Source organism: Caenorhabditis remanei, chromosome III (genome assembly GCF_010183535.1).
Source record: "Caenorhabditis remanei strain PX506 chromosome III, whole genome shotgun sequence".
Taxonomy (NCBI): domain Eukaryota; kingdom Metazoa; phylum Nematoda; class Chromadorea; order Rhabditida; family Rhabditidae; genus Caenorhabditis; species Caenorhabditis remanei.
Genome location: NC_071330.1, coordinates 3,186,910 through 3,203,772, shown reverse-complemented (window position 1 = coordinate 3,203,772; position 16,863 = coordinate 3,186,910). Strand labels below are relative to the sequence as shown.

General features: G+C 39.5%; 2 protein-coding genes across 2 annotated transcripts; one reads left to right on the top strand and one right to left on the bottom strand.

Moving 5' to 3' along the window:
• Positions 1 to 138: 138 nt before the first annotated feature.
• On the bottom strand, positions 139 to 2,822 carry GCK72_008790 (uncharacterized protein; the record flags this gene model as incomplete). The annotated part of the gene is made up of 6 exons (XM_003107635.1): positions 139 to 443; positions 1,365 to 1,710; positions 2,180 to 2,324; positions 2,437 to 2,558; positions 2,655 to 2,710; positions 2,759 to 2,822. The coding sequence occupies 6 exons, from the start codon at positions 2,820 to 2,822 to the stop codon at positions 139 to 141; spliced, it is 1,038 nt and encodes a 345-aa protein (XP_003107683.1).
• An 8,867-nt stretch (positions 2,823 to 11,689) lies between these two features.
• Positions 11,690 to 15,913, top strand: GCK72_008789 (uncharacterized protein; the record flags this gene model as incomplete). The annotated part of the gene is made up of 7 exons (XM_053727044.1): positions 11,690 to 11,703; positions 11,782 to 11,881; positions 13,222 to 13,321; positions 14,353 to 14,613; positions 15,240 to 15,451; positions 15,501 to 15,611; positions 15,743 to 15,913. The coding sequence occupies 7 exons, from the start codon at positions 11,690 to 11,692 to the stop codon at positions 15,911 to 15,913; spliced, it is 969 nt and encodes a 322-aa protein (XP_053586621.1).
• Positions 15,914 to 16,863: the final 950 nt, after the last annotated feature.

The following is a 16,863-nucleotide window of genomic DNA, read 5'->3' as shown; positions in this document are numbered from 1 at the left end:
TTTTCCATTTTTCATGGTCTCAATTCCTAACAAAACGGAATAAATTTGCTGTATTAGAAATAGAAAAAAGTTTATGTACAAGATCTGTAGAGTCAAGAAAAGAAAGAAAGATAAAATTATAGATCCATCGAGACGAAATCACTTGACATTTCTCTTCAACTGTTGTCTCAACTCGATAATCTTGTCACGATCACCAGGCGGAAGCATTTGAAGATCGTGCTCGCTGAGTTGCATCACTTGCATCAGGAGTTGCGCATTCTGATGCTCTTCCTGGTCCTCTTGTGGTTGATGTTGGACGGGCGGTCTGGTTTGTAGTGGCATCTGTTGTTGTGGTGGTGGCATGTATTGTTGTTGTTGTTGAGGTGTTGGAAGCATTGGTGGTCTACCGTATTGAGGTGGTCCTTGAGGGTGTCCCATTGGTGGTCCCATTGATGGTCCGACGCCTGGAAAAATCAAAATTAGAGGTGGGAATCTTGAGTCTGTTTTTATATTTCTCGATATTTTCTTCGAAAAAAGACAAATTTATAGGAAAAGTTCTGTTAAAATCGAGCTGAGAGTGGAATTTTGAGCCTTAGTTTTTGGTAAATCGTTTTCAGTCGTATTATTAGCTCGGCTCAGTTCTTACAACTGCGCTCCACCGAAATGCCCTTAAAAATGTATCTTTTTATCTGAGTCTCTCAATTTCCCACACAATTTTCTTCGATTTTCGGTAGAGCGTGCCGTGCTAATAGGTCCGTAGCAATTTAATATCAGAAACTAAATATTATATCAGTTCTGCGCTGCCCTTTTTTTCTTACCATCTTTCGATATCTCATGCAATTTTTCAGTTTCAGTAGAGCGCTAGTGTAAAAACCTTGCTGTGCTAATAGATTTTCCTCCTAAATATTTGTCTTGTGAACGATTTCGATGCATATGAAAATCTTTATTGGTATTTAAAAGACAGGAGATATTGTACAGATAAACTACAATTATATTAAATGGCTAACATGAGAATGGAAATTAAACGTGCGCGTAGGATTGTATAGTTGCGTTTTTTTCGTTCCCTTGTCTGATAATTGAGGACGCGAATTATTACTTGAAGGGGCCCATTGAGAATGAGGAATTTCCAAATCACATTCGATATCTCGCGAATCTATTCCTCTGGTATTGACCTGTAAGTGACTGATTCAGAAAAATAAAAATAATATACAGGAAATTGAAAAATGAATGAAAAAAAAAAACAAAAAGACAGATGAAAAACCGCGCCAAGAATAATTGCATGAATCTGCGAAATCAGCGTTTATTCGCGCGACTGAACGATTTACCAGGGGACTTCTAGCTCGAAATTCTCATATTTCCAATTTTCCTTACGGTAAGGGTCTTACCTGGATGAGCAAAAGTCGGTTTCGGTGGTATCGGCAGTGGCATTTGCTGTTGTGACTGTTGTGGTGGAATCATTTGTGGCGGAACTCCTCCAACACCTCCTGGAGCACCAGTTTGATGGAATGGAGTCATGGTGGCCGCCTTGTTACGATGAAGAAGTCCGAGTGCAGTCTGTGGATCGACGATTCTCATCACGACGGCAGCTTGAAGAACTGCGTAAGAGAGTTGCGGATTCTCGACGAGAACGCTGTTCAGCTCGGCCGGGTTGTTTTTGAGTGCTTCCTGGAGTTGTTTCATCAATTCGAACATTTTCTCAGGAGCCAGCGAGGCGACGGTTTGGGAGATTCTCTGAAAAATAAGTGTTAGGAAAGAGAAAGTGACATGGGAAGAAACGGGCCGACACGGACCGTCTCGTAACTCGCGTCAAAATGAATATTATGCGCTGCAAAATATACCAAAATGTGGATCTCGACGAGTTCTGTCTGCAACCTACTACGGGCTGGATGTCGAATCGTTAATATACCGCGGGCCGGACAAGAATGGTTTTTTTTTGGCTATTTTCGCGTTTTCGGCACTTTTTCCCGGACCGCGGTACAGTAACAAACAGACATCCGGCCCGTAGTAGGAACTCGTCGAGATCTACATTTTGGTACATTTTTCAGCTCATAATATTGAGTTTGAAGAGAGTTATGCGCCGGCCTGTGTTGTCCCGGTTTGCAAGTATGCTTGAAACTAAAAAAAAAAAATATTTCATTGAATATTTAAAAAAAAAAATTATTTCATTGATATATGGCTTGCTCGCCAAAAAATCCCATACCTCCGGTGCTTTTCCAGCATCACACTCCGGTCCATACGGATTCTCCTCGACTGGAGCTGGTCCAGTGTTCGTCGATCCGAACTCTTCCATATTCATCCCACCGGCGGCACTGTCGACACGGAGTACACGTCCACCCAATTCGTAGCTGAAAATGTGGAAGATAGGGTATTTTGTGTAGAAATTTCACTTGAAAAGCATAAAAATTATAAAATTTTCAATTATTTCTTGTTTTACGTGCACAATTGCAAGTTGCTTACCCATTAAGCACACGAATAGCTGTATCAGCAGTGTTTATATCTGGAAACTCGATGAATCCGTATCCTTTCGGTTTTCCAGTCTCTCGGTCGTGAACCATTTTGATCGACATCACATGTCCGGCCTGGAATTGAATTTTTGAAAAAAAAAACATGAAAAAATTGATTTTTCGCTCAAAAAAAACATTTTTGATTGAATTTATTGAGAATTAAACACAAACCTTTGCGAAAATCGCTCGAATCGTCTCTTCTGTCACATCGTAGCTGATATTTCCGACTGAAAATTAGAAAATAAGTATTTTTTACAGAAAAATTGAGTACTTACCGAAAACAGATCGTTGCGACCGCTCATTGAGTTGTCCCGACGGTTTATACCCTCCAGACATCATTTTTCCGGCTAGAAATTGATTTTGAACAAAGAATTTATACGAAAAACGGCACGAAATGGACGCAAACAAAGATTTTCGAAACGCGACGAAGAAAATATCGGAAACGAGAAACCATGCGGCAAAGCTGCGAAAACCGCGTGCGGCGTGTTGCAAACCAACTCCGCAAACGCTCCGCCCACAAATATGTGACGTCACAACTGGCCGAGTGACCGCCACGGGCCCTCCGAAAATGACCGATTTCCGCGGAATTTGACATTGTTTCGTTTGACACACATATCGATTACTCAATTACTATAACTTTCACCTATATAATAGAGAAAATCTGGAAAAAATGTTGGTAAATATTACTGTTTGAAATTTTTTTTTGCAAAAAAGAGGAGAGAACGGACATTTTATTTTTGATGTGCATGAATAATTTATTGGTTTTTCGTGGCTATTTGTTTTCTGCATGTTCTGCTCTCTCTATTCACACAATTCCACTCTTTTTGGTGCGGAAAGAGCAAAATTTTAGTTTTTTTTAGTTCTTCGCCGTTTGATTTATGAGCCAATTTCGCGCATTTTGATTGATGGGAATGGCTTTTATGAGGGAAGAGAGAAATGTAGATGAGAGAAGTTAGAGAAATTACTGCTTTTTTGAGTTCAAATTTTGAGAAAATCAAAATAAGTGAGAGTTTTTTGAAAAACCGGTTTTCAGGTGTTATTTTTAGATGAATTGAACAACATGAAACACCAACGTTGAATGGAAAATGATCAGGCGGTGTTCTGTGATTTTCTGGTGTTTTGATACTTAGAAATTGAGAATTTGAAATTTGAACCGTAGCTATACAGCAAAAGTGAAATTAATTTGTGAAAAAATAACTTCTAATTTAATTTTCTATTATTTTCTGAATGATTTTCAAGGATTGCATCTCAAATTCTGAGTATAAATATCGAAGGGTTGTTACAGACTGAACATTTTTCCTAATTTTGTTTGCAATTGAACTCGAAATTTACTTGTTTTTTACTCGAAGATAATTTTCACGGTATAAGTCAATTCTTTTATGTTTTTGCACTGAAAACGAAAAAATTGAAATATTCCCATCCATCAAATTTCTAGAAAATAAATCTTCAATCTTATGAGCCAGAAAACGTGAATTTTGGTCAAAAATTGACTTTTTAATACAGAAAAACAGATTGGCATGAAAATCTCATTTTCTGAAAATCTTTTTTTCTGTATCTAAAATTCAATTTTTGACCAAAATTCACGTTTACTGGCTCATAAAATTGAAGATTTATTTTCTACAAATTTGATGGATGCCACCTTCTTTCACCCATTGCGACGTCTGAAAACATAAAAATACTGCATTTGTGCAAAAAAAACAGAAGAATTTGACGTTTCAACGGTATTTAGTATTGTCGAATAAGATTTATGCTCCGCCCCCAAGATTTTAGGCTCCGCCCCCAAGATGGTAGTCTGAACACTTTTTCACGACTCAGAGGTCTTCAACTTCTAGCACGAAACATATAGAAATGATAACTCCGGGTATCAGTACAAAAATTTGAAAATTTAAATTTTTTGATTTTTTTTTTGCAGAAAAGTTGAATTTTCGACTGTATCATCCATAAAAACTCAAGCGTACGAGAGATTTTTGAATATTTTTATAAAAATGTCTTAAAATTTAGAAGAAATTGAGCACATTTTATGAATTCGGGCCGAGATTTTGCAAGTCTGCAACAATTACTTCTCCTGCAAGCCAATTCCTCAATATCCCAATTCCCAAACGTCATGATTTTAACCCAATTTCAACAAACCATTTTTCAAAAGTCCCCCCTCAGACACCCCCCTCGAAACTTCTTCCTCGTGTTCTTGACGCCTTGAAACTCTTCGGATGAAACTCTCTCCCCTCCATTGGGAGACGTCGAAGAAGAAGGCATCTTTTTCGTATTCCCTTCGGAGAAGAACACAAACATATCTTCTTCTTCTTCTTCTTCGTGAGCATCTTCTTCTTCTTCTTCTTTTCCTTCTCCTCCTCAACAACTTCTTCCCGAAACTGGCTTGATTACAACCTCTCTTCTCCTTCTTCGCTTCGTCGTCAAACTTTTCTCCACATACACTTCTTCTTCGCAAAAAAGAAGAAGAAGAAGGAGAAGACGTCCAGGAAAAAAGAGCGCTTTTTTATATGCGTGCAAGTTTTTTTGGGCTCTTTTCTCTCTACTCTTTCGGCTTCTCTCTCTTCTCCAAATTGGCTTCTTTTTCCTATGTTTTCACTCCCTCTACCCGCCCCATACTAGTTTATTACTCTCTTCGAGACACTTTTTTTTTCGCTTCCTTTCTCTTTTTTTCGAAAGTTTTAGTATGCCTTTAATTTGGTTAGTCGACATAAATACGTTACAACCGGGAGCACACGACACTGACACCCACAAAACTTTCAGTTTGAAAAAAAGAAAAAGAGAAGGGTGAGTTCTTTTCTAGTGGTGAAATCATTGAGAAGTTGGAATTTGAATCAAAACCCAACTTCCCATTTTTAAAAAAATTTTACTGATGCCCTGTTTTATGACCGTTTTTTCTGAAAAATTCAAAAAAGAAATCTCAAAAAATGTTTCGTACCAAACAATATCGATTCCGTTCTTCGATTACTGGCCTTTTCCCAAATATGAAAAGTTCCGATTCTTAAATTTTTGGTTTTTCTTATTTTCGGTTACCGGACTATTCTTTTCAGCCACCCGGTGTATCAAAGACATTTCGTATTATTGCCGCTACAGTATTTTTAATGTGTGAGTCGCTACTCAGCGAATTCGCACTTACAGTATCAGAGCTATAGTATCGGTCAATACCTAGCAAATTGATAACCTCGTTGTAGTTTTGTGTTTTTTGGAATACAACACGCGCACCATGGTTTTGAAATTTTCGGAACATCCCGCCGGTTTCTTATGGTGCGTCCAAAGTTGCTTCAAAACAGCAAAAACGACAAATCTGCGGTGGCTAAAGTTGATTTGTAGATTTGTAGTATTCCAGTTATGCGTTATTGCTCATTCTTAATTTTTCAACTGCGAAACCTGCAAACCTACAAATCAACTTTGGACGCCGCAGATTTGTCGTTGTAGCAACTTTGGACACACCATTAGTTAAGTTTCAACCCCTCACTGACTTTCAAATTGATAGTCGCTGTTCAGCAAATTTCAAAATATGTGTGATACGTAAGCAGTTGACTCAAAATGCCACAGTAGGCCTGGACTATAGTATACCAGTGCTACAGTATAAGAGAGTTACCGTACACCAGAGTTACATCATCGTCAATTTTTTCAATGACTTTTGCCATGTCTCTGACAGTACTTGCTTTTTTTTCTGATCCAGTACACAAAAAACTTAACGGATAATTGTTAGTAACGGACTTCTCGGAAAGTCAACAACTCTCAACGAGCACAAAAAAGTTTTTACACTTGCGCTCCACCGAAATCTTTTTTCTGCCCGCCTCTATTAACACGACACGCTTCTTACAACCGCGCTCCACCGAAATCCCCTTGAAAATGTATATTTTTCTCTGAGTCTCTCAATTTCGCACACTATTTTCTTGGGTTTCGGTAGAGCGCGGTCGTAAGACGGGTGAATTCTTTTCTAACACAATTTTCCCTTCACAATCAGTTTCAATAGAGCGCGCTTGTAAACACTAATATTCTCGCATATCGTAAATCTCATTTTATCCGACACCTAACAAATAACAAAATCTACCTCATTAGCCCCCATATTATTATTGTTTGTCTCTTCCTCTACTCCCCTCTCCAGAGACTATTCCACGTATTCTTTGTTTATCTCTCTCTCTTTTTATTTCATTCAAAAACCGAAAGAGAGAGAAAATATTATTATGATGATCTCTATTTCTCTGTCACCCACTCTCTTGTCACCGTTTGCCCCCACCAATGGATATGTATATGTTTTTTTTATAAATATATAAACGACAACTCTCCCGTTTTTACGGCTTATTAGGTCTCCTTTTCTCTCTATTTTTCCCATTTTTTTGTTTTTTTGACTCTGTGAGGTAGAGCGCTATTACCGTAGAGATCTTGTAAATGACGTAGAAGGATTAGTGATGTTTTGATTGTCAAAAAAGATACAAATTGTGAGGAAGAACTAAAGATGAATCGTAGAGATATCATGGCTTCTCTCAGAAAAGAGCAAGATGAATGAGCGAGTCAAAATAGCTTAAGGAAGTGGAAAGGGAGTGAAGAAGAGGAAGAAACATGGTTGTATGTTTGCGAGGGGAATTTGTAGTTCCGTAATTTTCACTCTATTAGCAGAGCAAAGTTTTTGCAATCGCGCTCTATCGAAATCGTTTTGAGCGCAGTTGTAAGTATCGTTCCACTGATAACAGATAGACCTCCAGTCAAAGTAGCATTTCAACCAACCATAACTTTCTAGGGACGGCTCCTACATAAAAGTTGTCAACTACAAAAATAATCCTTATGAAACTTTGCACATTCTTGCACTTGACAACTTTTTGATAGCTGTTCTAGGTCAAGAGTTATAACAGGTGGAACTTGAGAGGGTGAGAGAGCGGAGGCGCAGAGAAGTCAGACACTCTAGCTTCTCTGCGCTCTCTCTTTCCGTTCACTATCTTTAAGTTGTGAAAAAAAACAATAAAACAAATTTTGTCAACATTGTTGTAACTGACAATACACCTAAACTTTTGTAGTTGACAACAGCTTTCTCGTACTACGCAATATCAGTGAGACCGATTTTCAACGAACTATAAATCTCCGGGTTAATCTTTACAAAAAAGCTGTCAACTACAAAATTAATCGTTAAGAAATTCTACACATTTTTGTAGTTGACAACTTTTTGATACCTGCTCTAGGTCAAGAGATATAACAGCTTGAAGTTGAGTACAATAAAACTTCTGAGATAAAAATTGCAATTTTTAAACTTAATAGCAGCAATGATTTCTCAAGATCTCCCCTTGACCGATAATTTTCCAGTATCTTCGTTTTTCTGAAATTCCGACGTTCTAACTTGATTTAGGTAAACAATGTTCGGATATTAATAAGAATATCGGGATTTATATCATCTGAAATACACATGTTCAAATTTAAAGTCATTCCTCTGACCGGGCCGTTTTGTACAATACCGATCATTGAAAATGACAAACATTGAGACCATCTCATGATTTCACAAGCTATTATGTAATTTTTAATTTTGCAAGACATGTAGATCAAATCTAGTTCTCCATTTTTGTATTTGACAACTTTTTCGTAAGAGCTCACCCTAGAGAGTTATAGCCCGCTGAAGCTCATAGTCAGTAGAAAGTAACAACCACTTTGATGCTATCAACTTCAATCAATCATATCTTTCTGGGGTGGGCATTTACAAAAAAGTTGTCAACTACAAAAATGAAGGTCTTGACTAGAAGGTCACAATGAGTATAAATTTAAGACACCTCTTACTATCCTTGCCACCCTGACGCTCCCTTAAAGTTGACGAACTCTTATTTCTTCTTTTATTCCATTTCTTGTTCTACCACCACCACCAACAACACGAAATTGAGCCTCACCAACAAAAAAAAATGGGCGGAGGCTTAGATGAACTTTTGTCTCTCTCTCCCGCTTCTCGTTTCGTTTCCCCAACCAACACCACTTCCTTTTTTTCGAAGACGATTCAGAAGACGTTGGGAAGAAGAAGAAGAAGACGTGAAATATTTCGGAAGAGCCCTGTCAATGGGAAAGAGATGGGAAGACAGAGAGAGAGAGAGAGAGGGGATGACAATGACAACAACCAGGAAAATATCGAATTTCGTATTTTGAAAGAGTAGGAGGTTTCTATAAACATTGGACGAATTGGACGAAGAATCGTTTTAGGTTATTCCATTCGTAATGTTGCAATTTTTGGTGCTACCCCGAATCCGTTGATGTAAACTCGCTCTACCGAAATACCGGTGACAAGAACTTCGCTCTATCGAGATTAAGAAATTATGGGTTCGGTAGAGCGCACATGTAAAAACTATGCGCTCTACCGAAATGCAAAAATGCTTCTTTTTCTCTGAGTCTCTCAATTTCGCACACTATTTCCTTCGGTTTCGGTAGAGCGCGGTTGTAAGAATCGTGCCGTGCTAATAGAAGGGCTGTTCGAATTCGGGCGGTTCTATTGGATCACTTTTTTAAATAGAGAACTGGGACGAATCAGAATAGCCAGAATCGGGTCTTGGACGTTTCTGACCCAAAAAGTAGGCAACCGAGACATTTCGACACTCAAAACCCTCCTGGAGCACTCTAGAAACAGGTCCAGTGACTCTGAAATTTGAAAAGATTCGTTGCTGTTCTGACTCGGTTCTAAAACGGGCGGTTCTAATTCGACCGGTTTCCACTAGAGACAAACCTGGGGTCATTTCAAAACCGGGACGTTCTGAAACCGTCATATTTGAAAAATTGTGAGAAGCCAGGTCGGACTTGGTTTTAAAATGGGTAATTCTGTTTAGAGAACATTCCAAAACATCATCTCCGACACGGCAGTAAAAACTGTGAGTCGGTACAGTACCACGTCCCTGTCTTACTGTAGAATCAAACATCTCACTGGAGCGCACTTGCTCGACAACTCACGAGGACATCATAGCTTTCTCATAGTCTGGTCTTACGGTATCAATTTTGAGAAGTATGTAAGCTCGCTCCACCGAACAATCATCTGTAAAACTGCGCTCTACCGAAATCGTTTCTGTGTTTCTCCATTTCCTTCGCTATTTTTCTTTAGTTTTGATACTCCTTTCGAGCTAATCAGCTTTCAAATCAAGTATGTCTCGATTTCAATGTATTTTTCTATGAATTTTTCTGAACTGCCGTATCCCCTTCCCCCTCTCAAAATCTCATGTTTTTTCTCCACGGTGTTGCCTAGCGAAATCTGTCCGAAAAACCTCCGAAAAATAGTATAAAATATTGAATCCACTTATTGAGAGCCTTCGGAGAGGACTAGGGATTATGTCTCAGAAATTTCTTCATTTCTCCCGTCATTTTAGTCGTTTGATCTGAACGAAAAATCTTGAAATTTATGCTTCTCTAGGTTACTGTAGCTACAGTAATCCCACAGGTCATGACTCACCGTAATTCGTTTTTCAAAAAATAATATTATGAGTCATACCAATAAATGTTGCACCTTCCCTTCCTAACACTTTCTTATCAGTTTTTTTGCATTTCCCACTTTTTTTTAATCATTTAGGGAAATCGACTTCATTTCCCCTTCTGAGAAAATAGTCCTGGCTTCTTCTCGAAAAAAAAAACTAAAAAGGAAATTGAGATGGAGAGGAAAAAACTTTGAAATTCGTTTTCTCGGAGCAATTTGAATAATCTATTTAGAAGGGGTGGTTTGATGGGAGAAATGGCTTCATTTTCACGTTTTTTCTCTTTTTGTTCTTTACTTGCGCTTCTCGGTTTTTGTAAATGCGCTCTACCGGACGACGAATGACAGTTTCGGTAGAGAGCGGTTGTACCATGACGAAGAAGTTTTCGATGACGAAAAGTTGAGAGTTGAGATTCCCAAAGATAAAAACAGGGATGGTATATTTCCGGGTTTTTTTCTAGAAAAAAAACTTGCGCGTCACGAAAATTTTTCGAGCCCGGTAGAGCGATGTTGCCACATTTTTTTGTCTTTTTTTGAACACCGGTCGTCTAATGGTTTCGTTCTATCGTATAAAGAAACGAATATGAAAATTTCAAATTCCCGCGTTTTTTTCGAAACTGCTGCGTATCGTCTGCAGTGATTACTGTGAGTCGATACTCAGCGAACTTTCAATTTGATTTTTCAAATTGAAAATTTCAAATTGATTTTTTTTTAAATAGATATCGTAAGTATTTTAAAATTGTCACCGTACCACGTACCACATCCCTGTCTTACTGTAGATTCGTATTTCTCAACAGAGCGCACTTACCTCATACCCCTCGCTGTACCGAAATTCCAGAGCCGACTATTCTCTATCAACACGGCGCAGTTTTTGCAACCGCGCTCCACCGAACTTTTCTTGAGAAATGTCTTTTTCCTCTGAGTCTCTCCCGATTTCCCTTTCATACTTCGGTAGAGCGAACTTGTAAGAACTGTAATGCGCAAATGTTAGCACGGCGCGCTTCTTACAACCGCGCTCTACCGAAACCGAAGAAAATAGTGTGCGAAATTGAGAGACGCAGAGAAAAAGTGACATTTTTCAAGGGCACTTCGGTGGAGCGCAGTTGTAAGAACTGTGTCGAGCTAATAGATGTGCTTTAGAGTTTCTGCTGTAAACGCGCTCCACCGAAACGTTCCAGTGGAGCACACTTTCAACAAACAGTCGCGACCTCAATTCCATCTGTCCCTCTCCTCTAAAATCCCGTTGTTTCTTCCCTCTCAAAAAGGAAAAAAGACAGAGAGAGAGAGAGAGAGAGAGAGAGAGAGTGAAGCGCAGAGAACAGTGGAAATAAAAAGAGAGAGAAGCCACGCCCCTTGACACGCAAAAGCATGGAAACCAACGGAGAGGGGGGAGAGGGTCTCTCAGCAGAGCATACTCTCTCACAGTGTCTCTCCTCTCTCATCGAACAGATGTGCTCTCTCTGTCTCTCTGTCTCTCTCTCTGTCTCTTCTCACTTTCTCTTCTTTTCCAAAAGAGCTCGTCTCCGGAGGGAGCCCTGTGCTCTCCCCCTCTCTTTTCTAAAACGGCCCTCCCGACGACGACTCGACGACGCCTTCTATTCGGTTTTACGCGCGGCGGCTCCCCCCTCCCTAGACTCTCACTTATTTTTTGCTCTTTTCCTTCTTTTTTCTCTCTCTGTTATCTCTATTTCCTTACCTTACAGATCTTTCCACCCCCATCTATGCCTTCACAGTGTTAGGAACTATTTCGTGTCGAGACCCAAATTGAGAAGAAAAGGAGGAAGCAGCGATGACTAAGGACAGGTGAGTCACCTTTTAAAGACGGTTTAGGAACAGGATATGTAGAATGAATCATAGTTTTCAAAGAGATTTTTTTTCCAGATTGGCCGCTTTGAAAGCGGCGCAGTCCGAGGATGAGCAGGATGATGATATGCACATGGACACCGGAAATGCACAGTATATGGAGGAGTTCTTCGAGCAGGTTAACCTTTTTTTGAGATTTCCCCGGAAATTATTCTGAAATTAAACCGACATATTAGCACGGCACGCTTCTTACAACCGCGCTCTACCGAAACCGAAGAAAATAGTGTGCGAAATTGAGAGATTCAGAGAAAAAGAGACAATTTTCAGGGACATTTCGGTGGAGCGCGATTGTAAGAACTGTACCGAGCTAATAGTCGTGATACCGTAAATCCTTAATCGTGTAGCTATAGAAGGTCTTGAATTTTCGATTATTCGAGTTCACTGCAACTTTTTTGGATGATTTCAGCTGAGCAAGTTTGATCTATCATAACCTTACAGTAGCCAAACTTTAGTTGACGCACGCAATTCTACAGTAGCCTGTGAGATATTAGCACGGCACGCTTCTTACAACCGCGCTCTACGGAAGCCGAACAAAATAGTGTACGATATTGAGAGATTCAGAGAAAAAGAGACATTTTTCAGGGGCATTTTGGGTTACTGTATCTACCATAACCTTACAGTAGTCAAACTTCAGTTTCTACAGTACCCTGTGGGGTGGTCAGATTCTGATCCTCACGTGAATTTCAATTTTAGCAAGTGCGCTCAAACGAAATCGTTTTTCATCTCTTTTACTGTCTGCGTCTCTCTAGGTTTCGACAGAGCGTGTTTACAAATACCGTAAACTGAAAAATTCACAATTATACGTTTTTTACAACCGTGCTCTATCGAAACTGTACAAAAATAGAAGGGTTCGGTGGAGCGCAGTTGTGGTATGCTAGTAGAACCTTACGATTGAAGTCCAGCTTCACAAAACTATTTTTACAATCGCGCTCTACCGAAATCCACTCGAAAATTGTGTTTTCCCCAGATTCAATAGAGCGCAGTACGGTTTTCACAACCGCGCTCTACTGCAACTGTAAACAATTTGAAAACAAGACAAGAGGATTTCGGTGGAGCGCAATTTCTGGATACACGATAAAAAGGTGTCACCCTCGTCATAATATTGTTTCATGAACATCCGAGTTTCTATCGCTTAAGCTGTTCAAATATATTTTCCTGGCCGTGTCAAATTTGATTGTGACGACAGGATATTTCGCAACACTCCCCTCTTTTCGTTTTTCCCCTTTTCTAGCTCCGATTTTTCAAAATAGATGGCTGGGGGGTGACCATTTCGTCTCTGTTTCCCATGAGGGGGCGATTGAATATTCATAGTTTTTGCGCTCTTTTTCCATCGAGAGACGAAGGAGACGACCTATTTTCAATTCATAAGAAAGATTCTTTAGGAATTTTACGGCTGGGTTTTTGATAGACGGAAAAAAAGGAGAATAATAAAGAAAACAAAGAAAAATTGTGTTACAGGTCGAAGAAATACGTGGAAGTGTGGATATTATAGCGAACAATGTGGAGGAGGTCAAGAAGAAACACTCGGCAATTCTCTCGAATCCGGTTAATGATCAGAGTAAGCTCATAACTCCGCAGAGAAGGGTTGCAGAAAAAAGCGATCAACTACAAAAATATTTTTAATGAAATTTTGCACATTTTTGCAGTTGATAACTTTTTGATAGCTGTTCTAGGTCAAGAGTTATAACAGGTGGAACTTGAGAATATGAACGAAGGGAGGCGCAGAGAAGTCAGACACTCCAGCTTCTCTGCGCTCTCCCTACCTCTCTTTTCTATTTCAAGATAACTTAAAATTGGAATCCTAGAATTGTGAGTAGACATTTATTTTTCTAATTTTATGAAAATATACCAAATTCGTCCATAATTAGAATTGATAACGTTTTCCAAGGGAGTTGTAAGTCATTAACTTTCAATCAACTATAACTCCTCAGGATTAGCTTTTACAAAAAAGTTATTAATTACAAAAATGATGTTCATAAAATTCTGCACATTTTTGTAGTTGACAACTTTTTGATAGCTTTTCTAGGTCAAGAGTTATAACAGGTTGAAGTTGAGAAGGGAAGAGAGCAGAGACGCAGAGAAGTCAGTCACTCTAGCTTCTCTGCGTTCTCTCTTCCCGCTCACTATCTTTAATTGAAAGTTGTGAAAAAATGATTAGGCAAGTTTTGTCACCATTATTGTAACGGAAAATACCTCAAATTTTGTAATTGACAGCTTTAAGCCATCCCAGAGAGACCAACTTTTAATCAACTATAAATCTTCAGGGTTAGCTTTTACTAAAAAGTTGTCAATTACAAAAATCATTTTTATAAAATTCTGCAAATTTTTGTAGTTGACAACTTTTTGATAGCTTTTCTAGGTCAAGAGTTATAGCAGGTCGAAGTTAAGAGGGTAAGAGAGCGGAGGCGTAGACATGGCAGACACTCTATCGCTTATATCTCAAAAACTGAAGGAGCTATCAAAAAGTTGTCAACTACAAAAATGGAGATCTTGAAATGTAGATCAAAATCAATATAAATGTAACATAGATAACATTTATCCCAATACCGTAACGTTACTTCAAAGTTAACTCTAATTAATTGTTTCCAGAAACCAAAGAAGAGCTCGACGAGTTGATGGCAGTGATCAAACGAGCGGCGAATAAAGTGCGCGGAAAACTGAAATTGATCGAGAACGCCATCGAACATGACGAGAATCAGGCAGGCGCCGGAAACGCGGACTTGAGAATCAGAAAGACTCAACACAGTACACTGTCGAGGCGATTTGTGGAGGTGATGACGGATTACAACAAGACACAAACCGACTATCGAGAGAGGTGTAAAGGAAGAATTCAGAGACAATTGGATATTGGTGAGTTGATTTGATTTGAGAGGGAAAACAAATATGAGAGAAAATTGAATTAGTCTGAATCTGATTGCCGGGAAAAAACCTAATAAATGTATTTCTAGGAAATAAGATATGAAAGTTCGCTCCAGGGAACATTTAGAATTTTCTGAAAATGTGAAGGTCTAACGGCTACTGTAGAGTTACTGTAGCTACAGTAACCCAAAAAACGAACGCTAGGGGAGGATTACGGTATTGCAACCTCGCCCGACCGAAATTCTTCAAAAAATTGCGTTTTGAGGGGTTACGGAAGCTACAGTAATCCCCGGACTACGGTAGCTGTACAACAAAGGCAAAAAGTTGATGTAAACTCGCTCTACCGAGATTAAGAAATTATGGGTTCGGTAGAGCGCACATGTAAAAACTATGCCACGATTGTATTAGTACGGCACGCTTCTTACAACTGCGCTCTACCGAAATGCCCTGGAAAAATGTTTCTTCGGTTTCGGTAGAGCGCGTTTGTAAGAAGTGTGCCGTGATTATACAATCGCAATAAGTGTGTACCAGTCTCGCTCCACCTAAACCTATTTGGGATTCGATTTTAATTTTCAAAAAAATGTAAAAATTCCCGACTAAAAACCCAACATTTTCAGCCGGAAAGCAAGTCGGCGACGAAGATCTGGAAGAGATGATTGAAAGCGGAAATCCGGGAGTCTTCACTCAAGGAATCATCACAGATACACAACAAGCCAAACAGACGCTGGCAGACATCGAAGCACGACACAATGATATCATGAAATTGGAGAGTTCCATTCGAGAACTACACGATATGTTTATGGATATGGCGATGCTCGTCGAATCTCAGGTTTTTATTGATTGATTTGCTCGTATTTTGGTAGATCAAATAATTGCAGGGAGAGATGGTAGATCGAATTGAGTACAACGTGGAGCACGCGAAAGAATTCGTCGATCGCGCCGTCGCCGACACGAAGAAGGCGGTTCAGTACCAGTCGAAGGCGAGAAGGGTTCGTTTTTTACGTTTCTGGTAATGCTGTTCATGTGTAACTCTGGTGCATGCTGTCTAGCAAACGCGCTCCACTGTGAATTTCTCGGTGGAGCGCATTTTCGTTGTCCAATGTCCTAAGTTTTGTTTCAGACGAAATGCTATATATTTGTGTTAATTGTTGTCGTTATTCTCGTCATCGTCATCGCCGTCGTCGTTTGGGTTGTCGTTTCGAATGCGGCCACTTCTGTTGTTGTAGCACCCGTTAAACCATCTTACTCTAGTAGTTCTTCTTCGTCTTCCCAACGTTTTCGTGTTCGGTGAAAAAAGTTTGACACGTGGAATTTCGAATCTTTAAATTGGTGTTGTTCACAGCAGTGCGAGGGGTAAGTGCGCTCCGTCGCACAATGGTTGGCACGGTATGAACCGCGACGCGCACGCAACGCGACTCGGAAAAAAATCAAATCTGTTCGTTGCTGGAGCGCACTTTTGAGAAACAAGTTGAAATGTTTTGCAAAAAATTAGCTAAAAACTGGTGGCCGAACTTTGTCGAAACCCCGCCCCAGGTTTTTTTTGCGTCTCTAATTCCTCAGACCATCATTAGAGCGCACTTTCTGATTGTCAGTAGAGCGCGGTTTCCAAACTCCTACAAGGTTTCTAAACTTTTGTACAATGGAGCGAGATTGCATCAACTGCGCTCCACCGCAATCTTGTGAAAATTGTCTTTATTTCCGCTGCGTCTCTCGATTTTCGATTCTTCAGTTTCGGTAGAGCGCGGTTGCAAAACCGAGATTTTTGAATTTTAATAAGTTGCAATCGCGCTCTATAGCACAATTCAAAAAACCAATCTAAAGGTCGATTCCACCAAAAACTTTTTTCTCCAAAAAAACTAATTTTTTTTACTTTCTCTAACTTATTTAATTTCAACTCCCCTGGGTGCTTTAAATGTGATTTTTGTGTCTCAATTCTCCTGTGATTTATTCATATCTGTGTCTCTCAAGTTGTCCACTTTGTATTGTGCATTTTAATTATACGCACACAGAGGGATTGCTGCAAGCGCGCTCCACTGAGAATTGTCAATAGAGCGCGTTTCCGTACCTCCGTGTGTCATATATTGGTGTCGTTGTTTTTTGTCGTCATAAATATGTGAAATGTCTAATTCACAATTCTAACCTTTGTTTTTTTCACTTTCAGAAGAAGATCATCATTTTGATCGTCGTCACCGTCATCATTGTCATTCTCTCCCTTTGGCTCATACAGTATATTCCTGGAAT